The sequence below is a fragment of the Crassostrea angulata genome, chromosome 8, assembly GCF_025612915.1.
Source record: "Crassostrea angulata isolate pt1a10 chromosome 8, ASM2561291v2, whole genome shotgun sequence".
NCBI classification, from domain to species: Eukaryota; Metazoa; Mollusca; class Bivalvia; order Ostreida; family Ostreidae; genus Magallana; species Magallana angulata.
Genome location: NC_069118.1, coordinates 26,228,306 through 26,252,277, shown reverse-complemented (window position 1 = coordinate 26,252,277; position 23,972 = coordinate 26,228,306). Strand labels below are relative to the sequence as shown.

Sequence of the window (23,972 nt, the reverse complement as noted above, 5' to 3'; positions counted from 1 at the left end):
ATGTAAGCTCGTCGGGAAAAAAATAATAATAAAGTAAATAATATACACTTATTTAACTGGCATTAAGGATGATAGCAAGTTTATTGTTCCCGTAGACAGCAAAAATTTTACACGGTGAGGTCAAAGAAAATAGTTACTCTCGATGGGAACAATAAATTTGTTACCGTTCGAATAGTCAGTAAAGAGGTATTTTATTGTACCGAAAAAATCTTTATTTGTCGGCAATGAATATTTTCTTGGTAGTAAACACATGAGAGTTATCGGACCTAAAAGTTAAGGTAGCGACGTGGACCACATCAGATGTGTTCCAAAATCAAAACGAAGGATATCGAATGATGCTTGTAATTAGCTTTGTTGGTCATTCACTTAAAGCAGCTAGAATGGAAACTATCTCACGATTAGATAGAATAGCAAGTTTATTCCATGTAATTTTACATTTCATATTCAGAGAGGTATAATGATTTTTAAAGTTGACTGACTATGAATAAAATTGGGAGAATACCTGGGTATTCCCACCATTTCAATAAATCTTATTTGAACATGTACATGTAGGTCTATTGTCTGTGACGTAAATAACCCTTCGTGACTTCAAAACAATGTGACGTCATGACATGCTTCAAGTAATGGCAAGTAAACAATGGACGCACAATGCAGTAGCTCACTCTAACTATAGATATGTTTGCAAATAAATGAGTAGAAAAAAGTAGAAAAAATGAAGCATAATTTCTACTAGAGGCAAAATGTAATTTGACAGTTTAATGCCGATGACATTTCGGAAAAGGACTGGGCGCAATATCAAACTCGTGTATTCTATACAGCAAAAATAATACAGCCAATTATATCCTTGCCCTAATTTAATTTTTAGTTTGCTTCTCCATATAACATTAAAGAAATGTTTACTGTGATTATATTAGTCCTCTGTGGACGAAATATTGCCTTCCGCAAAGCTGTTGCTTTCAACCTCAGCATATATTGATATAATATTTAAAGAAATAATCACGAGTTAAACATATGGACAAACATCTTCAACTTCAAGATAGTTTTCAATATAGTTCTACATTGTATATATGTGGAGCTGTCTGTATCAAAAGTGTAGAACGCATATTAATTCGTTTAAAAAAGAAAAAAATAATCCCAAGTAAATCAATACTCTATATGTTAAATTTCAAAAGCCTAATTTTGTTTTACTTTTTCTTTATTTTATTTCTCATAACATACTCCTAAAAGCTTCATTTTATCATAACTTCATAAAAGCACAATGACAACGCTCACTTATCGTACAACGGAACAATCGTTTCAATATAAAAATTTCCTTTAAAAATCATAATATTTTCATATGCAATTTGTTAATTGTGTACAATTTTAATTAATGTTATCAAAATAATTTCATAAAAGGAATTTTACAAAAATGGGCAAAAACATGCGCAATGAAAACTAAAGTCGCCCTCTTTTATAAAGTGCTTCTGCATACTTTTTTATTTGTTTGCTCTATTTTAACGTGGAATAGTGCATCATTGTACTGTATTACATAGTTTTGTCGATATGTATATTTTATCACGTGCCAGCAATAGATCTGAGTAAGATATGAACGCAGTCATAAAATAGTGGAGTTAATATTCATATTTCTTGAAGAGGAACGGCAACCATGTGCAAAAAACAGTCATATACTTATTTTACATAAGAATTTGTCTTAATAAGAAAGTAGGAGTAGTTGGGGTTTTTGCACATCTAATTAGAAATAAAATCATGCATTACTTCTCATGTCAATATAGAAAGTTCTTTCTTCATTAGTTGTTGTAAGTTATACTTTACCTAGCTAATTGTTTTTCGTGATATGCTCCTGCTAAACGGGCCTTAAATATATCAGATCCCTCTTTGAAGCAATCTGCCGCCAAATCAAATCGTTTTTTCCGAAAAAAAAATTCACCCTGTTTACACCAGTCTTTACATTCCGATTGTTTTGAAAATCTTATTAGAGATGCATCTTAAAATAAGAATGTAAAAAAGATATTAAGACATGTAAACAACAAAAATTCTTCAAATCGAATTGAAATCACCCACTGTTAAAACATCAAGTTCTAGCACTGTAAAACGCAACAAATCCCAAACATTCTACATTTTAAAAAATTAGGTCTTTATGAAAAAACTGCAATTTACCGTCTTTAACTTCTACAAGATTTCTCTTAATGAAATAATCAAACATTGGTAATCTACATTCTTCATCTTCATCGAAAATCCAAACGTTTGTTCTTGCTCTCGTTAGAGCAGTATACAAGCGTTTTAATTCAGTGTTTAATATTTTGTGCTTTCTAGGGTCAAATTCAAGAGGTCTCGGGTATAGATTTGTTGATATGTCACCTGTTATAATAAAAAATATGTATGTTCAATTAAGCATTAAATATGGGTTTTGCAACATAATTTCAGGTATATTTATTAAAAATAGCTATATGACGTACTATGAATAAAACTTCTCTTGTCTTTTGATTTATACGGGTCGTGTTCTTTGGTCAACATTTCTAAAAAAGATGTCACCACTCTCCACTCTTTATTTGCCTACAACCATAGTGATTAAAAAATTAAAACAAGTACGGCACACTTTCGTCATCAAAATTTCGATTTTCTGATTATCCTCTTGCAGGATTTCAAATCATTTCGAAAAACCAACTATATACCTTAACACAGACTTTTTGGTAAAAAAAAAGAGTTTTTTTTTTCTAAATTATACTAAAAAGATATAATAATAATGATGTACGAAATGATCAGTTTTGAATTTCAGTATGCACCACCACGTTGTATTTAAAAACAAATTTAAAATGTTATCGTACATGTGAATCTTTAAAAAAGTTGAAAAGAAGAACATCATCAAACTCTAGTCCCTTGGCACAATCAATGGTCAAAACAAGGCATTTCTGGAATGTCGACTTTACTGTTTTTTTCGTTTCATCTTTAGTCACTAGAACAACCTGATGGGCCCCAAGATCAATTTTCGACGTCTCTCTTTCGTTTCCACTCAATAATAAATGAAGATTTCTGCAAATGAGCAGATGAATAAACAGAAAAAAAAATATTTTCTTGATGCATTAAAAAACACTATTTTTCCATTTACAAAAAGGACTTTTATATGGGTGTTGTCATGATATCATTTTTTGAATAAAAATACAAAAAAGTTGGAAAATGAAAAAAAAAAATTATAGTTATGTTATGTGATAGGTATTTATTTACTCTTTCCGACTTGTTCGTAAAATGACTGGTTTTGGACCTATCATCATTCCTTTGTCATCACCAAGGTCATCGAAGGAATCCGGGAAAAAATACTTCAGAATATCAAGAACAGATGTTGCCAAGTTCAGAATACCAGCATGTGACCGATAATTATGCGGTAGATGATACAACTGTAATAGTGTTTGAATCAATGAAGCTTTTATATATTTGCAAACAATTTTTGTTTAAAAAACACTTCGTATTTATTCATACGTATTTTCATATGTATTATCTTAAATTTGTTACACTGACAATAATTTCCTTTAATCTAAATTAAGTCACGTAATATAAATATTAAGGGCAACACAAAGGCTTTGACATCAACACTGCACCGGATAATTATACCAGTCCCAAAGTGGCATTTTTCATTCTCTAAGCAACATATATCGGAAAATCAAAATATGTCGTATGAAAGACCATTGCTGAAAAAATTTATAACGACAATTTGAAAAAAAATTCTCATAAGATTTTAATATCAGATAGGAAATCTTAAGTTTCTGGTGGAAAAACTACCTGACTGAATCAAATTCTTATAGGAAATACTTTCTCTACAAGAAATACAACTCCTAAAGGATTTTTTTAAATTTTCTATTATTTGTTTTTTTTTATATTTGCTGTAGGAAAACTATTTCTCCTATAAGAATAAGTGTTTTTCTACGATTTAATTTTTAAAGATGAAAAACTCAACTGTCAGGTGAGATACACAATAAACAAAAGGGGTTATAAACTCTTTAGAAAATGGTCTATTTCATAATTTAGATTGATTTCTTTTTTACAAGACTTCAGCCTAAGCGGGTGCAAAATGTACCCTTGGCACTGGCATAATTATCTGGCACATCGTTCATACTTTAATGAATTTCTTTAAGCTTAAAACAATATAGGTTAAAACTAATTTTTGTTATTGTATTTTTTTAAAATTGGTCAAAATCAAAATGCGACTACCTTTTCTGGAACATTAACCGTGTCTCTTCCATTCTCTTTGATTTTGAATAAAAGAGCTTGAAGGTCTTTAAATCTAAAAGAGATTCCTTGCATGATACACTGGGCCGTATCTCCGGTAAGAAATATTCTATTGGGTATTGAACATAGTTGCATTAGGATGCAAAGCTCTGCATTAGTGAAATCCTGAGTTTCATCTACATATACCTCGTGAAAATATACGTCTTTTCTTAAATTTCTCATTCTAAAAAAAACCCAGAAAATCATATGAATATATCTAATCACGAACCTCTAATGCATAAAGGTAGTTTTGCCATGTCATGTCCTGTCAATTTATGTTATGTAATGTTTGTAAATAATATTTACCCGACAAACTTTATAAATGAAATAAAATAAAAAGACATATTTTGAGATTGATCTATGCATTTTACGAAGTTATTGCAATTTTGGCAATAATGAATATAATGCACACAAGTTGAGATCAAATTAGAAAAAAAAAGATTGTATCGGTGCAACAGTGGGTCGAACCCTCTCACCTATAACGAGCTATTAGCAGTTCATTGAATGTCTTAGATTAGTATTAACATTTCAAGCTAAAATAGATTTGTCTATACAAAAGGCAGTTTTATGGTACGGGTAAAAAAATTCAGGATAATTTAGAGTAATCGAGAATTGCTGAGGATTGGAGAACGTTAATTTCTTTTTAAATGATAAAAAAAGATATTGCATGCTCTGTGCATTTTGAAGTAAAAAACGGTGCAAAAAATTGTGTATTTAAACAGAGAGAGAGAGAGAGAGAGAGAGAGAGAGAGAGAGAGAGAGAGAGAGAGAGAGAAGTAATAGTTTTTTTAATTATACCTGTGAAATAAATTAAATGTCACATCTCCTTCGTCAATATAATGACTGTGTTTCTTCACACGTTCATACGATTTAAACATTTCGTAGATGAGTTCTCTATCATCTTGAAATAATGGTGCCACTTTTTTCCCGATCTCTTTGTATTGCTCAAGAGTCAAATGCCCTTTCGAAGAATTAAGGGCAGCAAAAGATCCCTTGATAAATGATCTTACTTCTGTCCAGACAAGTGAAGCATGACATGTTGTGCTTTTTTTTATTTTCATCCAAATGTCTCTTTCAAAGATCTCATAGGTTAGTAGCTTTCGCTGTGTATGTTTTTTGAATTTCAGTTTATTTCTTGATTTGAATTTCTCAGAAGGTCCTTCTGATTGAAACTCATCATCCTCAGATGAAAAATCAGAAAAGTTGTCATCATTGTTGTGAAACTGGGCAAGATCTTCAGTATTGTTTTTATCGGACCAATCCTGGAGAAAATTTGAAAAAATAAAAAATTGAACAAAAATATAAAATTTCAAAATTTCACTGTATGTCTGTACAAAACGTCCCTTCAAATACATAAGGAGACTGACGTACGTATTTGTCATTCTTCATCTATTCATTAAGCTTTATCTTATCAAAGTTTCTTTTGAACTGAAGACTAGTAGTTCAAGTATTAATATTTTCAATCAACCGATTTTTGTTTTGTTTCTTTGAAAAACATGCTTTGCTTTTTTTTTGCATATTCATGCTTAACCATTAAAACAGTCAAGTCTTCAAATTCAATAGTTAACATAATTAGAATGCAAATGTTTGTAAAGCAGATAAAAATTTTGTTTTGTAATGATACTTTTTTCATTATTATTTTGTTGTTGTTTTTTAATGACACGTGTACATTGTTATTATTGATGAAAATATTAACCCAGTGAATAGATTCATAACGATGAATTTGTTCTCAATTAAAGAAGGAGTAATACTTCTTATATTAAGGAATTCATGACATAACCTATAACCCTTTATTGAGATTATACCAATTACTTGAAAATCATTAATGTGTCATAACAAAATGCTCTTGTTTACATTTTTAGCATTTAGGATCAATTTACTTTCATATTTTTAACAGAAAACCTTTTCTCAAAAATTAGAAAATATATATATCATGTACTGTATGTAAAACCTTAATGTAAAACCATTAACAGTTTATGATGAAGAAATATAACGTTTGCTAATTAAAGCAGATTTTGTAACAAACCTAAACAACAAAGTGCTTTTCTGAACTAAAAAGCATATGTTTTGTAACATAAATTAACATTGTATATAACTATATAGTATTTTCATATACATTTGATATTCTTAATTTTATGCTGCTATGGTAAAATTTGGGGTTTTTTAACTACTATGTCTAATTTGAATTTCTTTGTATTGACTGATGAAAATAAATTTGTATTGACTGATGAAAATAAATACGATTTTTTTTAATACATGTATATGGTTAAATTAATACCAGAGGGATATTACACATTTAGTGTCCCCGTAACAAACTTCCTGCATGACACACTGTTTTTGTTTTTTTTTTTTTTGGTTTTTTTTTTTATCTTTTTTTTTTTGACAATCGTTTATCAAAAAATTGTGTTTGGTATCCGTAAAATGTAAAATGGAAAGAGTTTTGCTCTGATGTCATCATTTTCATTAGAAAGGTAATGCAGGATACGATTCTCGCAACAGAACTTCTCCCTTGTCTCAGTTATATATCAATACTATAAAATTTGTTCCAATCAAATAAATTTAACTTTTTCATATTGATCATAATCTTGTTTATTTTATAAATTGACAATAAGAAATACTACTTACGACTAAGTTTTCATTTGCCAGATAAAAAGGTGGACCAATAGAAACATCCAATAGTTCTATTAGCTGTTTGTACGTTAAAAATAACGGATACCCTTTTTCGCCGATCTCCTGCAGCGTTTCATAAGATGTTTTAATTTCTGATGGAGAAAAGTTTTTTTCAACTGAACTTGACTTCCTTAATTCAATAAAGTTTCGTTCAGCTTCTGAACAAAGAATCGGATTTTTTGTAACAAATAATTGCCTCAATCCCTCTTCAGGATCAATTTGTCGTAATTGATTTTCCTCTGAATATTCTGAGTCATCCATTCGCTTTCCTTAAAAAAAAAATGGTATCATATTTGAACAAGATATTTTACTTTTAAAGAAATCATGAATGCATATGAAGTGTCTTAATATTGATATTGATATATGTTCATACCATCCGAATGCTTTGAAGCGGCCAAGTTAGAATTAGAACTACACTTTGTCTCCTGATGTCTCCAATATTCTTCAAATATTGCCCACAGCTTGTATATGCAGCAGGTTGTTTTTCCAGTACCACTTCGTCCAAGCAAGAGAATCGGCGCATCAAATTTCATTTTGATAAATAGGTATTCAAGATCAGTTACCTTGAATGGTAGATCTACATCATTGTTCAAATATTTCAATGCATGAGAAACAAGATCTGGTGATACGTCATAAAACTTTGTGACATTAGGATTCACTGAAATATAAAAGTTCCGTTCGGTTTCTTTGAATTCAACGAGTTTGTTTGTGTTGCGTTTTGTGAAAAGTTTTGGCAACTCCAATTCAGTAGATCCTTTGATACCGTAATTTTCCTTAGGGCTATATGATAGACGAAAAATGTTGCATTGTTTATAGGATTCTGTAATGTTTTCAACGCAAGCATGTATTCTGTCATGATTTAAAACAATATCCCATATCCTTATTACTTCAGAGAAGATGACATCACATTCAATGTCAGTAACGGCACTCATATTATTACATCGTGGAGAAAAGTTGATTGCATTTTCCCAGATTATTCGTACGGCTTTATCAAGTTTGATTTCGAATAGCTTTATATCTTGGTTTCCGTTATGATGAAGAGCCTTGCAAAGGTGTGGTTCTCTGTAACCTTCTGCTAGCTTCTTGATACATTCAAACGCCCTTTTCTTTGTATGCACAGGAACATGTCTGCTATTAATAGCCTTTTTAAATCCAGATGTACATTCAATTTCCCAAGGCAAAGATTCAAAACTCTTCAAATCGACCTTAATGTAAAAACAAATATTGAGTAAAGTGGTTTTATATTTACATATATTTGTTTTTTAAGTATTGACAAGAAGAACAAATATCTGAATGAAACGATTTCCAGATATGAAATACTCGTAAATAATAAGAATAAAATACAAGACGGTTGAAATTTAGTTTAAAGCATAGATCAAACAGTATTTATTTTTATGTCTCAATAGATAGTAGTAGAAGTAGCAGCTTTATTTATTTCTCATTTATAAAAAAAATCAGACTTCTTAATTACTGGTTATCAGTAATTGGTCATTTTTTCAAAGAGGCTATGCATTTCTGTTGAGCTAATATGGCAAGTCTCGTTTAACCAGGCACTTTATACTTGTCTATTCAACGCTTTAAATCTTAACGCACAAAGAAAGCGTCGACTTTAACTGAATTGAAAATGTACACATGTAGATTTATGAGCTTCTTATGGATCTGATATTTCTTTCCTCATCTCTATTTTAATGTGTATTACACACTTGTGATGTTAAAACTATATAAATATAAGTAAAAAATAATATGAAAGACACTGTTAATAAACTTTGAATTTGCATAATCAACCAACAGAGGTATGGCCACAATTTGAGCTGAAAATTTTCAATTTTTTATTTTCTACTTTTTGAAGTTTACAATGCTTCATCACGTCTTGAATGGTCAACAAAACTATTCATAATGTCAATATCAATTCGAGATACTAAGCTTTTACAATTCTTTGCAATCTGATTAATTAAGAATGTTTACATTTGCCCAAAGCGCAGAGAAATCTGACAACAACCAACTAAGAAACTGTTTTGTGCCGTTAGAAAGAACTTTATTATTCGCATGAATGATTCTCTCTTCTCTACTAGAACCCCTTAGAAATGCCATTGGAACACGTACATTATGCGTTCTGCACCAATAAAACATCGCACTGCAAGAAAAGCGTTTTTTGTTATTGTAAAAACATTATACCACGCAAAAAGTGTTTGAGAAACGTACAACTTTTGTTAAGTGTGTTTAAGAGCGATTCTGTATAGATTGAATCAATACAATGTAAATAGCCAATACCTCATCAAAACTGGACCCCGTTTCATTTCTTTCGCATTCCATTTCACTCTGGTTTTGTTGGTTTGTTTTCTGAAATAGTCATTCAGATATTTTAACAAAAGCTAAAAGTGATTAAGATATTTCATCAAATTGTTTTAAAGTATGTATTTGAATTTTTATGAACGAGAGATTTTGAATTTAAAATAAAATGAAATGGATAGTAATGATAATATTCAATGGGAACCTTTATCAAAGTGAAAAAAAAATATTTCAAATCTTAATCTTTATAAACAGATTCTCAATTGTTTCAGTTATTGCAAACAGAAACCGGTATGGATAATAGAAATATAGAAAAAAAACGTTATATAAACCACGAAGCAGTTTTATGAAAAGCGTAAATATTTCCAAGAAAATGTTGAAGGTACTAATTGAAGTTTTTCCGTAAAACTAATATTTTATTGGTATCAGATATAGAGAATAGGACGATCTGTTATTAAGATTAATTAAGATATAAAATCTTAAATATGTCACTTAGAACAGATTCCTCGGTTCTGACGTATGTGTCACAGTGTATTCACAACTAAGTAATATTTTCCGTCAGTGAAAAAGACACAGTAAACTATGAATTATCTATTCGTATTATAAAATGTCGAAAAGTAAAAGTAAAAAACTAAGCAAAATTTTGGAAAATAAAATGTGTCGTAAAGTGAATGTGCGATTTACCTCTGAAGAAAATTTGACGATGGGGCGTAGTTCTGATTTGTTAAAAATTCCAGGTGATAATTTTGAGATCTCGTCTAATAAGTGCTGTTCCAGTCTCTCGATTTTCACATTTATTGACATCTTTTCGTCTTGATAATCGTACGTCTGAAAACAGAAGACCATTTGCGCATTGCTTAGCTGAGCAACTATGAAAAACTTTGATCCAAATTAATTAGCTTAATAATTTAAATTTAATACAACATTTTGCTTTTTTCTTAATATAATAGGGTTTTATCTTCGATCTTTTATTTCTTAGAATGGTTTTTCTAAAGTTATTTTTTGAATTAGCCTGACTAAAAGAAAATAATTCTTGACAAACGGACGGGAAATACAAGGAAATAAACACTAAGAAACAGAGACAGCGAGCAAAGAGTGATCAAAAAGCTTATTTGATGTATCTTCATAGATAAGCTTTACCGTATTTTCATCATTTGTAACGTTACTTTTCTCTGGTACACGTAAATCCTTTAATGTTTCCATTAATTTTCGTTTTCGAGGTGTTTCTGGTTCATTTGAGATCATATCAACAAGACTGTCGCCATTATCATCAAGTTGACAAGGGTTTAAACATTTGTAATTCATTTTGTCCCTGTTGTACATTTCAACGAAGTCTCCGAAAATGGCAAAATTTTCTGCAATAAAATGTGTTGATATAAAAAGTAAACTAAATAATCAAATAGGGCACGTTATGACTGTTAATATTTAAAGATTAATTAATTGGAAACCCATCACTTGAAGAATTTAGTGTTTATTATCATTTTTGTAAGGATATCATTATTAAAAAAATCACGGCTTCAAATATCGTAGCATATTGTGTAAATAAGAAATAGTGAAAAATGCAGAGAGCAAATAAAGCTGTGTTTCAAATGTTTTAAAAGGAAATAGAAATAACTCACCATGTTCGAACTGGAAACCAATACAAACTGCAGCATGAATTGCTGTGTCACCAGGATAAATACGTAATAGTGTCGGGTCGACATCATGATGAAATAACACTCTAAGTACCCTGAACATCTTGCGCTTCAACAAGTCGTTCACTAGTATACCATCGTCTGCATAAAAAAAAGATATAGATATATATTTCTTATTTTTTTAATTGTCTTTTATAGAAAGGTCCCATGTGCGGGGTTGTTTTTTAGCGTTTTATATTACGATACAAACCTTTAATAATTATGTTTTTTCCTTCCAAAAAAATTTCTAGCAATTCAGCAATTGTTTCTTCTTTATCAACTGCTTCTATTAGAGTGTAAATTGAACAACTTCTGGCCAGCATTTGCAACGAACTGTTGGATAATTTACCTCGATAGGACTTGAGAATTTTATGCAATTCCTCCCACCTTTTTAAGTGACATAATTCGTGTAGATATGCTTCGTAAACTGGTTCACTTATCTCCAGCATTGTCTTCATGATTTCTTTAAAAATAATGAAAATAAATTTATAGAAATATAAGTGAAACTCAAAATTGATTCTGTATAAAAAAAAAAACTACACATATTCTCTTTCAACATGCTTAGTACATAAAACAACATTGTTTTCTAAAAACTAAATACTTGTTAAAGAAAATAGTAATGACCAATTTATTCATGCCGAAAGAATATCAGGTAACATTCTAATTTCAATTATTGCCTCTGAAAGGATTCAAATTTCGATTAAATCACTTCCAATGTTTTAATATCTATCATAGAGACTTAGGGCCACCTGTAATGGGAGCATCTACAATGGCATAACAGAATGCTATAAAAGTCAAATGAGTTTTTATATCTCGTTTGATTAGGATGGTAGAGAATTTTTTCATTTTTTTTGGTAGTAGGGCATCATTAGAGATTACATAACATAGCTCTTTAGCTCCTATTTTAAAATAGTCACTAAGATATTGCCCCTATTATATGAATACGTGTTATCGCTTTCGTTCTAAAACCATCAAAAATAGAGACTTTGAAGTTTTACCAATGTTTTAAGTACACTTTGAGGAATTTTTCAGTATATCGTACCAAAGAGATCAAACCCCCCTTCTTTCAGTTATTGCCCTTGAAATATCTAAATTTACCTAAAACATTAGATTTTACTATTCGCCGTAACTACTTTATACAATTTAGTATAGAGGCGTATGCATGTACATTTGCCGATCAAAATGACAGAAAGGTCAAATGGCAAGTTCAAATATAAAGGTAATACAGGGGAAATATTTCATAAATTCCATTATAATAGAAATGCTTCACAGCGAATTACAGATTACTGATTGAGTTTTCAATAGTTTGCTGGAATAATCAGTTCGGTGTACACTTGAGTCAGTCAGTTTTTACATCAAGGTCATGTGGTTACTTAAGTGTTAAGTGTTATTTTACATTCTTGAATAAGCTTGAAATTAAAAAGTAGTTTTTTCTGGAAAAAATATGATAATCATTGATGGCTTTGTGGTTTTCTTCAATTCTACAACATACATCAGTAGTATAATAGTTTTATTGAGCTTTTACTGTTTAAGTAGCTCAAACCTAAGCAACAATGTTTGATAAGATAAGGTAATCAAAGTACTGAAGTACTGACGGGAGTTGATTTTATCGATTATCATATATTCAAAATCAAGGATATGTGATTTTGCATTGCAATTAGTATCAGTAATTGAAATATTTCTGAGAAATTGAATGGATCCAGGCAAGATTAAAATCTTGTCTTGTTCAACCAAACGCGTGGCTGTCTCCGTTTATCTCCGACAAACAAGACAGACTCTGTTTCGTCGGATATTAACGGAGACAAACAAGCGTCTGGTTGAACGAGACTACATTGAACTCTAGCGTAGGAATACATACGACTTTTAAAAATCTCTTAACTGTTTGTACAATTTAAAATCTTATTATTTTCATGGTATTATTAAATAAGTTTTCCTGAAAAACAATGCTTCAGAATACATAGCATTGAATTTATCGATTATTTTCAAGAACTAAGTGTTGTCAGCGGTATTGATTTGTGCTTAGGTCCAAACACTGTTTCACTTTCGCTTAGCCCGAGTAAGAGCATAGGTGAGTTGATTAAAATCAACTCCCAAAAAGTTTTTTAAAAAGTGGAAATGATGACTAAATATAGCTCTTTTTATTGATGTCATACCTGAGTTATCAAATGACCTGAATGAAGATCTAATTGTGATACCTGACAGTCTAAATTGTATACCCTATCTAGGAATCTAGAAAGCTATTTGATAAATCGAAATCGGTATCTTGAAGTAAAGATAAAAACTATTTAAGTGGAAAGACCTCTAATGTTTTTACGGTTTTAGAAGATATGATTTGATCATCTGAAAATACCTGGTGCGTCCTCCTTGGATACAGCATTGGCTATCAGCGACACACATTCATGTTGTACTTTATGATGTGTACTCAATCTGTGATCTTTTCTGATCACTTCTATCAGATGACCGATTTTTTGTTCTTCAGAAATGTTGCCGCTTTCCTTTATTTTTTGTAATGTGAATTTGCAGTCACATTTATAAATTGAATTTACTTTTTCAGAAGGTGTTTCGTCGACTTTAACAAAGACATATGTTTTGAAGCTACATAAAAATGAAAAAAAAACAAATAAAAAAATCAAATAAAATGCATATGAGTATAATTTTGACATAAGCTGTTTATCATATTAAGGGGGCTGGGGGTGGCTGCCATTTTTGACAATATTGATCTCCTTTAAAAGAAGAGCTCCATATAAAGATAATGGGAAGTGATGAAATTTTATATTAAAATATATGAAATTTTTCTTTATCAAATAGTAGTTGATAACTTCAGAAATCGCATATAAAATTTTCAAATAAATCTGATGGTTCTATGTTACATTATAATTTGACCCCCCAGCCTCCTTAAAAAATGAATTGAAAAACCGTGATTCTGATCTACATTCAGAAAAGTAAAAACTTACTTGTCTATTTTCTGGGGGTTTTCCTCATGTAATTTCCATATCTCAAATTTCCTTTTTCGCTCATTCATTTCCTCTTCTTTTGATATTTGTTTAATTAACCTCGCTGTTCAAATAAAAAGCAACTTCCTTATTCATATCTCGATTAATAATTTTGAAAACAAAAACCTTTTAACACCAACTATTAAGTTAAACTTCATTTAAAACTATCATTTGACAAAGTGTTATCTCAATGACAGTTTAAAATATTAGTTAACACTTTAACATACTAGGTATTTGAAAATAAGATTTTGAAAATAAATTACACGATTAACCTTGTTCTGTAGAAAATACCTCCACATAATGACTTTAAAAAGCATAAACTTTTGTAAAAGATTTAAAGATATTCAACATTATCGGCATGTACTTAATGCAAATATTTTACTGTTTATTTTGTTTTTGTCTTTTAATTTAATCATTATAAATATCTTTATTTCATAAAAGATAATTATAATTTTACCTTTAAGCATTTTCTACACTAACAAAATTCATGTGAACCTATTATATGATTGAAACATTTTGATATTTAAAACACAATCTTCAGAAATCTAAATGAAATAATCATACTTTCATATTTCAAAAGAATCTTTGATAATTCTTTGTTTGTTTCGGCGATGCAATTTCTCGCTGTGTTACTTTCATGATTTTTCAGCAAAGGATTAATTCCATTCATTAACAGACATTCTACAACGGTCTGTGCGATTGCATGTTCAGACAAATCCCGATATACAAATACTGCCAGATGAAGTGCCGTGTTTCCCTCCGAGTCTTGTTCATTATGCTGGAAGCACTCTTTAGCTTGTTTTGATACCAAATCAACAAGACTTGTATCTCCTAAACAACAAAGTGTTTAAATTCACTTGTAATTTAACGATATTTCAAAGCTCTTAAATCTTCACTTTTTAATGTATCAAAACATTTTATTAAATGAAAGTATTCATTATTCAAATCTTATCTTTAACATCTTCCTCTTTTTTAATATATACGACAAATTAAGACGTACCTGTTACAGATGATATCATTACACAAGCATGTAAGCCCTTGTAGGATTTCCTCCTTTGCGCTTTGTATTTGATATTTCGGAATTCGAGCATGCCATTCTTGATAAGACATGTGATAAAACATGAAAGCCATCGATGCTCCGAAAGAACAGCAAAAGTGCAGATTGGTTTTAAATCACTTATAATCATAACTGCGCATTCCCGTGAATTACTCCCGGTACCAGCAGTTTGTTTGAAAAACCGATGAGCAACATTCCAGTAAGCTCGTTTAACAAGTTCCCAAACAATATAGCATTTCATTCTATCACAAAGTCTTTCAACTTGTACTGTGTCAAGTTCTGAAAAAAATATTATCATTTTTTATTACAAGAAATCCGGGGACTATGAAAAATACGATTCCGCTTTAGTGTTTCATTTTTGATAAAATCGTACCATCGTCAAAGGTTGAATACTCAATGTATGTGTCAGCAATATTTACAACGATGTCCTTTTCAAAGATTCCTTTGTCCTGAAACTTAATTGCCACATTAAGAAAAGCGTAGAATGCTTCTGGCCAGTTCTTTAGTCCTTTCAACGCATATCCACGTAAAACATTTACCTAAAATAGACCGCTTATTTATAGTACATTTGTTTGTTGAATAGTTTCTGATGACAATATGATGTTACTTTGCTACGTTTACCGAACTTTTGGCATTTGTAATTCACTGCAAGAATTTTTAAATTAAAGGCAGTCATACGTCAGACAATAGCAGAGGTCAAAAATCTTCTCACGATTATTTTTGCAAGCTTTTAGAGTACAGAATGAAAATATATCATAATTTGAAGAAAAAAACAACTTACACAACTTATTGAGAACTAATATAAAGACCATGACAAGTGTTATAATGCAAATACCTTTTCTATTCCTGGTCCACATGAAGATTCGTTTACTGACAAACATAACTCAAGTGCCCGTTTATAATCCTTCATATTGAGGTAGCATTCTATAATATTGCATTGGATTTCAACATCATTTTCTTCGGAAGTTAGCATCTCCCTGGCCTTAATATATGACTCCAATGCATCATTAAATCTACTTTGGTCAAACAATTTGTTTGCATGTTGAATGATTTCTGCATTTGTCCAATCATCTATTATATTGTTGAGACTCGTTTGATCTATAAAAAAAATTGTACTTTGTAAGTATAAACAAGGAATAAATATAAATTCTACATCTATGTTATCTCACACTAGTACTATTTATTTACTCTAATTTACAAAATTTTTGTTGAATTCTAAATTTTTGGTTTACATTGTTATAATTCTGTATATTACCAATGAAGCAATATTTGACAGAATGTTCAAAAGAAAAACGACACATCCGTGAGCCAATGCTTACCAGTAATTCCCCCGTTCTTATGTGAATATACAAAATAAGCAAAGTCGTCATTTAATAGGGAGTTGACTTCTGATTGGTACATAAATATATTCCACATTATGCCATGGCTTAACAAAGAGTGTGTCAGCAATTTATAGTGGCGAAGACAAAAAACGAAAATTTGTAAAATATAGGCTAACAACAAACAAATTCGCCATTCAACAAGAAGTTGACATTCGATTGATACAAAACTGATCCCACCATATGACATGCCTAAACAAAGAGTGTTTTAAAATTTCAAGCACCTGCTATAAATAGTTGCTGAGAAAAAAATTTCCGTTGTTAAAATTTTTGGCAAAAAAACAAACATATTCGATATTTAACAGGAAGCTGACGTTTAATTGGTGTAATAACAAATCCCAATATATGGCATGTCTAAGCAAAGAGTGTTTTAAAATTTCAAGCAACCTGCGATAAATAGCTGCAAAGAAATCGTTAAAGAAAATTTGATTGAAAATTAAGGCTTAAGATATACAAAGTCTCATTTAACAGGATGTTGACGTCTGATAACAATGCAACAGAGAGTTTCGTTACGGACAGACAAACAGACGGACAAGCAGACGGACAGACACACAAAAGTAAAACAGTATACCCCTTTTTTAAGGAGAGGGGGTATAAAAAATCACAAATGTTATCAATCACATGTAATTAACTACATGAATAATTATGCTCCCGACCCCGCCAAAATACATGATGTTATTTTAGTTACCAATATGAGATGCTGTTGACTCTAGAATTTGAAAACAAGGATCATCTGCAGTGATGCAATCTTTTGGTAGTTTCCCATCCATATCACAAAGACCAGGAGAACAACCGTATTCCAGCAGACATTTTAGAACACGTTGCTTGAGCTTTATATCTTCAACTGTAGACTTAACCAGAGAATGAACAGCTGTATTACCGTTGACATCTCTTCTGTCTTTCATTGATTGCTCAGAAAGAAAATTTTTGAAGAGCCACAAAAGTAAAATGTCTTTTTCTGAAACACATAAAAAGTAGACCCCAAGTATAGACGACTTCTTGTATAACATGTTTTTTTTTTAAAAATTGAGCATAAAGTTTCCACCTACCTGTTTCTAAAAACATTCGTAAGCCAACATGCACGGCAGGTGTTTCGTAAACGTTTTCTATTTCTTTTACGGACGCTCCGTTGTTAAGAAAAGCTATGGCGAGCTGAAAACCGAATTTCTGCTTATTTTTTCTCGACAATTTGTTCAGCATTTTCCCAACGAAAATGTGAGAAGCAGGACATTGGCATGCTAACTTATCAAAATCAGTTTTAGGTCCAGGGTGCTTTCCTATTACTAATAAACAAAGACACTTCCAAGATTCTGTTTCGTTAAGTTTCTGTAGAGTACGTTTCAGCGTGTCAGTTGTGATTTCATTGACATTTAGGTCTCGATGTTGTCCGAAGAGATGAGTGAATTCCTCTTTTTCTAAAAGATAAGATAAATATTTATTTATGATCTTAGAAAAATATTATGCAAGAGGAAAAATTCGTTCTATATGCATAGAAATATACATTTGCAACATTGATATCAAACATTTGTGTTTAGTTTTAAATAGAATTTTGAAATAACATTGAACATGAAATTTAAATCAATGCTGTAAAGGTTATACAAGCACGTTTTTGTTTTGATCGCGATTTCGTGTGCATTAATATTCCTTATTCTATGAACGTTTTTATAGACTTTAATTATAGTATGCTACAATTTGATCGAATTTGTCACTTTTCAATTTCTGATAAGCGAAATATTATTGTCTTTTTAACCAATAAAATAAAGCATATGATTTAAATAAAGCGTAAAAATATTAGACTTGTTGAATGTTTTATTTTAAAATTTATTGTTTTAATTATATTATGTGTAAAGCTTTCAAAAGTTCTTTGAAAAGGATAACATTTTAAAGCAAACTTGAGATTCGTTTTGTTAAGATAACTTAACACTACAACTGAAATGCAAAATTATAATAAAGAATGTTAGAAAGAGTAGTTTTATGCATGTCGTCATCTTTGGTCATTGTCAAATTAACCAGCAAACATAGAAAAAATTGGAGCTTATACTCTTGAAATTTTCTCATCGCAATAACAAATGTATACCTTTTGTTGACCTAAGTGTGACTAAACAACGAACAATTTCCACCAAGAAAAGGCTTGGTTCCAGTGCTATTTTGAACCCTTTCAGGAAATAGCCCAACGCTAAATTCTTCTTCCCATGTTTTATATGCGACATAGCAGCAAGCCAATAACCCTGGAAAAGACACGTAACTAGCTAGTGCATCCTGTATAATTGACATATGTAATTCAATAGCACATTTCTAATGTTAAACTTTAGAAATGACACAAATCTAGAAAGTGGATCATTGTAGAATGTTTGTTGCAGATATACTACCCGATCCAAGCAATACGGGTGTATCGTAAGTACATTTCATTATTATAAACAAAATTATACGGTGTTTTTTTTTAATTATAAAACCGCCCATACCTGCTCAGTGCGCTGGTCTAACATGAAATATGATATGGAATCTAGCAAAGCTTCTTCGTTCCTTTGCAGCATGGTTGCCATCATTGATTTACAAGATAAAACCCTTTTATAATCTTCTTCAAGGTCATTTTTCAAACATATCGACGCAGCTTCCGAATACAACTCCCAAGCATTCTGGGCATCATTTGCATAGAGAGCAATCGCTGCTCTCTCTTCTATTTCCTTAAGTCTAGTTGTTTCATCCATGCTAGATCAAATCAACGGCATAATGATTAATTAAAAACAAAGTATTTGTTTTTTAAGAGTAACGTTATGAAGAGCATTGTTTATATAAAAGCGGTATCATATTTAAATGTGCTACTTTCTGCTAAAACGTTTATGACGTAAAGAAGCCTATTTTTGTCCACCAGTTGACTTAATAAAACATGTTGTAGATGATTGTCGTAAATAAAAAAGGAAAACTCTTAACACACAAAATATAACTTTGACATAAACAGATATAAAACAAGTCTTAATGCTATATCAATTAATAATGTGCAACAACCAGCTTATGGTAAACTCTTTTATCATAAATAAGAACTTAAGGACGTTTGATCCTGCGATCAAAAGTCTCTAAGTTTTTTTCTAAAGTAATTTTTTAACATCTACACATATATCTAAACCAAAATTCAAAACAAAATGTTGGGGTCTATATGCTCCTTTCGGTGCTACGTTGTAATATGACCTAATATGACCTTTCTGCACTGAAAGTGCAAATTGCACATAAATTGCTTTTCCCCCTATAACTTTTTATTGAAATGATCCATGGTATCAAATACAAATTTACATTATTTAGAATTAATAAAATTAAAATTATCATAATGAAAAAGTTTGCATTTACTTCACCTTATGGATATTTTGACCTTTTTGCACTGAAAAAATACTATTTTTCTTCATAAATTATTCACCATGCAATTAAATAATTAAAAAGTCTCAAACTTTTTCTCAAATTCTGACAGACTTGTCAAAAAAACTTAAATATTCAGAAAATAAAACCAAAAGTATGGGTCTATAATGTAAATTTTGAGATATGGCATGAAATAAGCTAATTTTAAGGGAAAATTGGAGTGGATTTTTTCTTTACTTTTATGAAATATCACTTATTCATGCCAATACATGTCGATATACATATTGAAATATTGTTGAAATATGTTTTTTGATACAACACGAAGATATCCCAATGCATAAACTATCTGAAAATTTGGTCTGCACAGAAATTAAGAAAGCCAAAATGACGGTACTCTAAAACAACTGAGTAATGAAAAATATGCATTTTCTTCTTAAAAACCTTCCGCCACAAAATATAGTCCCTTACTACACTCTCTAAATAGGGAATTTTTCCTTCACTATTTTATTCAATATAGTTTATTTGGCATTGTAAAAAAGGAATTTACAAGTAGAATTCATATTTGACACAGAATTTCCAGACTAGAGGTGACACAAAATGGCTACCCAAAATCAGTGGATCGAACCTCTTTAAATCGAATATATTTTCTTTCATTATTTTTCGATATTGTTTTTTATATATTGTTTAATTCAACTTGTTTTGCTTCAGATCCATAAAACTAGATGGTATCCAATTTGAACAAATCTTGGGAAAAGGTACACCTACATGCATCCCAATAACTTTTCATTGACCTAAAAATAATTTTGGAATCAGAATATCTTTTTCATCAGGTACTTTTTGACTTGATTCTGGTATTAATTATGGTACTGTTATTTTAACCTTTGGACTGTTTAGGTTCTAAACAGTACTATTGTATATACATGTTTTTTGCTTGATGAGGTAGTTTTTCTTATAACTTCATTTCTGTTTGTGTATGTATTGTGCATATATGTATTTTGTTTTAGGAGTGTAGCATTGTTAGTTGGTTACATTCCTTTGTTTTAAATATTCTTTGTCATTTATTTCCTCAATAAATAACCATTCTAATTCCTGAAAAATGTGTTGTGTTAATGTGTCAACAAGTACATGTCAAACGGAGCATCACCCTATCAGTTATCCATAAATATATTATAGATAAAAAAGTAATAAATTCAAGTTCCTGCCATTTAGAATTGTTCACTGTTTCAACTGTCTTCGTTTTCAATGTTGTGTAAAATATATTTTTAAAAGTTTATCAATAAAATATGTAGAAAAATCATACCCTAAAAATGTCAAGAAAAAGGAATGTCAGTTTTTGTACCTATGAGGTATGGCACATGATTGCACTTAAATGATTTTTTTATCATATAACTTTTTTTGTTTTTGTTTTTTTGTTTGGGGGGGGGGGGGGGGGCATAAATGAGGTTTTTTTCTCGATATCTTTAAATTGCAATTAACTTAAACATATTGAGTTAGAGATATCAAAACGATAAAAGAGGACTTCTTTAAATACCAAATTATTTCCAAATGTACATGTACCCCCCCTCCCCCCCCCCCAATAAAAAAGAAACAAAAAACAAAAACAATACAAGAAGAGAAAAAAACAAAACAAAACATGCACAAACATATGCAAACTGTTTATAGTAACGAAAAAATCCATAGTTCATCTTTAATATATTTTAATATAGAACTCTCTTTTTCAAGGAGGTTAGTTAGTACAATCTAAAATTGGGCACGGTCATCGAGACCTTTTAAATGGCTAAATAATATTGTCCCGTAAAAGAAGTCGGAATCTTTCGTATTTCTTTGCAGGTTTTTTAATTGATAATTTATAAGTTAAGCTGCGCAATAAAATCACATTTACATAGAATTCTATGTAGGTAAAGTTTTATTTTTATTGCCTTGAAAAGAAACGTATAGAAATTTTATGTAAACAAACCTCACAATCAATACTCTACGCTGCAGTGTAAATACATTTCATGCATTGAGTACACAAACCTTTGTGTCTAATCGATTTAAAACGCTTTGTTATTAAACAAATGACATGCACCGTTAAACTACCTTGTTCCGAATTGTTAAAGCATTTACTAGCGTTTTAGACATTAAATATGATATTAAATCACGGTTACAAAAAACTAAGATTTAATGTACATGAAAAAAGATATGCTCTAAATCGACATATTTTTAAACCCGGTTTTGCAATTCAATCTACAAAAATGAGTTTCAAAATACCAATACGTTTACAAGAAACGAACTTGTTTCGTTTTCTATTCACATTGGATGTATCGACCGTAACATGTAAATTGTGTAGTCATACTGATAATTACGAAATAGAGGAAAATGTTTTAAATAATTGTTACAAGTAGAATTTTATTTATTTTAATCATCAAAAATAAAAACCATTAACAATTGCCACTTACCTGTCCGACGTTTTTTGTTGGCCAATGATATTGCGTATGCCTAAATATTAATAACCCATTTATCTTTTCACTTCATATCTGTGCAATATATATTTGATTGCTTAATGTATACATTTCAAAGTCCATGGTCAATATAGTCACCTCTTGAAAAATCTTGCAGGTATATATTGTCCACTAGTAATACTTGTTTCTAGTCGAATTATTCTGCTTTAAATACATACGCAGTCCATACCAACTGCGCAATATCTGGTATACTAGTACACAACATATTACGGCGGCACAAAAGGATCTCTAAAACCCTTAAACTGACAAGAAATTCATTTAAAGTTAATTTTTACACAGATAAGAGTTTGCTGATACAAATTGTCTTTTTCCTTAAAACAAGCAGATTATACGAAACAATTACATGTATATAAATATTTTGGTCGACTTGGACATATTACGGCTTAAGTAATTGTTGCTTTTGAGATAAATTTTATTACATTAAGATGGTTTTAGATACTGTATACACATACTCTTTTGTTTTTTTGGAAAGAAAGAGACTGAGAGAGAGAAAGCAATTACAGCGGGTTTCACTCTTGTGTACTATTTTCAGGCTCGGAGGTGCATACAGCGAGACTTAAACTAACGACTCTCAAGTTTAAAAATCTTTCTACGGCTAACCAAAAGTACCAATTTGGTTCTTATGAATAATGAATTTCAAACGAACGGAAATGTTCAACGTCAAAATGTGACCTCTAGTTAAAGAAAATGAATACAATATTGTTTAAACAAAACAAAGTCAAGTGACAAGGTTTTTGGGAGTTGATTTTAATCAATTCCCCTATGCAGTTACTCTGGCAAACCGATAGTGAAACAGTGTTTGGACCTAAGCACAAATCATATCCGCTGACAAAATTTAGTTCTTGAAAATAATCGATAAATTAGATGTAATGTATCTTGAAGCATTGGTTTTTAAGAAACTTGGTTATGAATACCTTGAAAATAGTCAGATGTTAAATAGTACGAACAATTAAGATATTTTTTGCAGTCACGAGTGTGTATTCATACGCCAGAGTTCAATAAAGTCTCGTTCAACCATCGGCTGTCTCCGTAAATCTCCGACAAGCATAGAGTCATTCTTTATTTAGAGGTCGCTTATCAAGCTATCACGTGACCTGGTGTACACATTCTCTTGCTTGTTGGAAATTTTAAACGGAGACAGCCAAGCATCTGGTTGAACGAGACTAGAGTTCATTATTGCTTTGATCCATACCATTTTTTTTATATTTCAATTACTTATACATATTTTGATGGAATTAATTCTATCTTTAATTCTACACAACACGATTAATACGGGTTTTTTCTCAAAATTCTTTTCGGAAAAGTCCGAGAATTCATATTATAAAAATGTGCATAATTCAAAGACAGATTATAAACTACTTGCCAAGCAAAGTAACATGTCGTTGATTTTAAAATGAATAATAATCGATAAAATCAACTCCTGTCAGTACTTTGATTGTATATTGCACCTTTAAGACCCCCCCCCCACCCCCCCGCCCTTCCTACCCAGGAGAGGAAAATGGAAATGTGTACAACGGATCGAGTGTTTTTACTGGACATACAGGAAAAATACCTATGTTTGATCATGAGTAGGCAATGAATGCGACAGTACACTAACGGTTTCCAGCTGCTTTGTATTTGTTAAGCCTTGTGTCGATACAAATCTAAAGTTAAAATAATCTAATTGCAGCTACCTGAAAGGCTTTTCTGTGGCAGAGCTGCGATGGATATTCGATGTACAAATGTATTGTGCAGTTCCAGTTTTTTCTTTCACTGTTTTTAAAAACATCTTTTGACGCATGTTCCAGCATACCTATCTCAAT

The 23,972-nt window shown here is 30.7% G+C and overlaps 1 protein-coding gene across 6 annotated transcripts in view; it reads right to left on the bottom strand.

The window, feature by feature from the left end:
* The window catches only part of LOC128159600 (uncharacterized), a 46,442-nt gene extending 24,091 nt beyond the window's left edge, over positions 1-22,351 (bottom strand). The window contains exons 1-26 of one of the 6 annotated variants that reach the window (XM_052822737.1): positions 22,249-22,351; positions 22,108-22,147; positions 18,784-19,030; positions 18,399-18,549; positions 17,371-17,736; positions 17,010-17,279; positions 15,778-16,040; positions 15,316-15,481; positions 14,886-15,221; positions 14,450-14,716; positions 13,847-13,949; positions 13,243-13,487; positions 11,104-11,355; positions 10,839-10,994; positions 10,360-10,574; positions 9,904-10,047; positions 9,202-9,270; positions 7,304-8,135; positions 6,886-7,199; positions 5,059-5,522; positions 4,204-4,444; positions 3,223-3,392; positions 2,826-3,030; positions 2,457-2,553; positions 2,158-2,358; positions 1,813-1,984 (exon numbers count right to left, since the gene is read on the bottom strand). In XM_052822737.1, the coding sequence (XP_052678697.1) occupies positions 1,813-1,984; positions 2,158-2,358; positions 2,457-2,553; positions 2,826-3,030; positions 3,223-3,392; positions 4,204-4,444; positions 5,059-5,522; positions 6,886-7,199; positions 7,304-8,135; positions 9,202-9,270; positions 9,904-10,047; positions 10,360-10,574; positions 10,839-10,994; positions 11,104-11,355; positions 13,243-13,487; positions 13,847-13,949; positions 14,450-14,716; positions 14,886-15,221; positions 15,316-15,481; positions 15,778-16,040; positions 17,010-17,279; positions 17,371-17,736; positions 18,399-18,549; positions 18,784-19,029 (5,945 nt within the window). In that variant the 5' untranslated portion in view covers position 19,030; positions 22,108-22,147; positions 22,249-22,351. Of the gene's footprint in view, positions 1-1,812; positions 1,985-2,157; positions 2,359-2,456; positions 2,554-2,825; positions 3,031-3,222; positions 3,393-4,203; positions 4,445-5,058; positions 5,523-6,885; positions 7,200-7,303; positions 8,136-9,201; positions 9,271-9,903; positions 10,048-10,359; positions 10,575-10,838; positions 10,995-11,103; positions 11,356-13,242; positions 13,488-13,846; positions 13,950-14,449; positions 14,717-14,885; positions 15,222-15,315; positions 15,482-15,777; positions 16,041-17,009; positions 17,280-17,370; positions 17,737-18,398; positions 18,550-18,783; positions 19,031-22,107 lie in introns of all 6 variants that reach the window. The other 5 variants (XM_052822736.1, XM_052822738.1, XM_052822741.1 and 2 more) reach the window with 5 other exon arrangements.
* Positions 22,352-23,972: the final 1,621 nt, after the last annotated feature.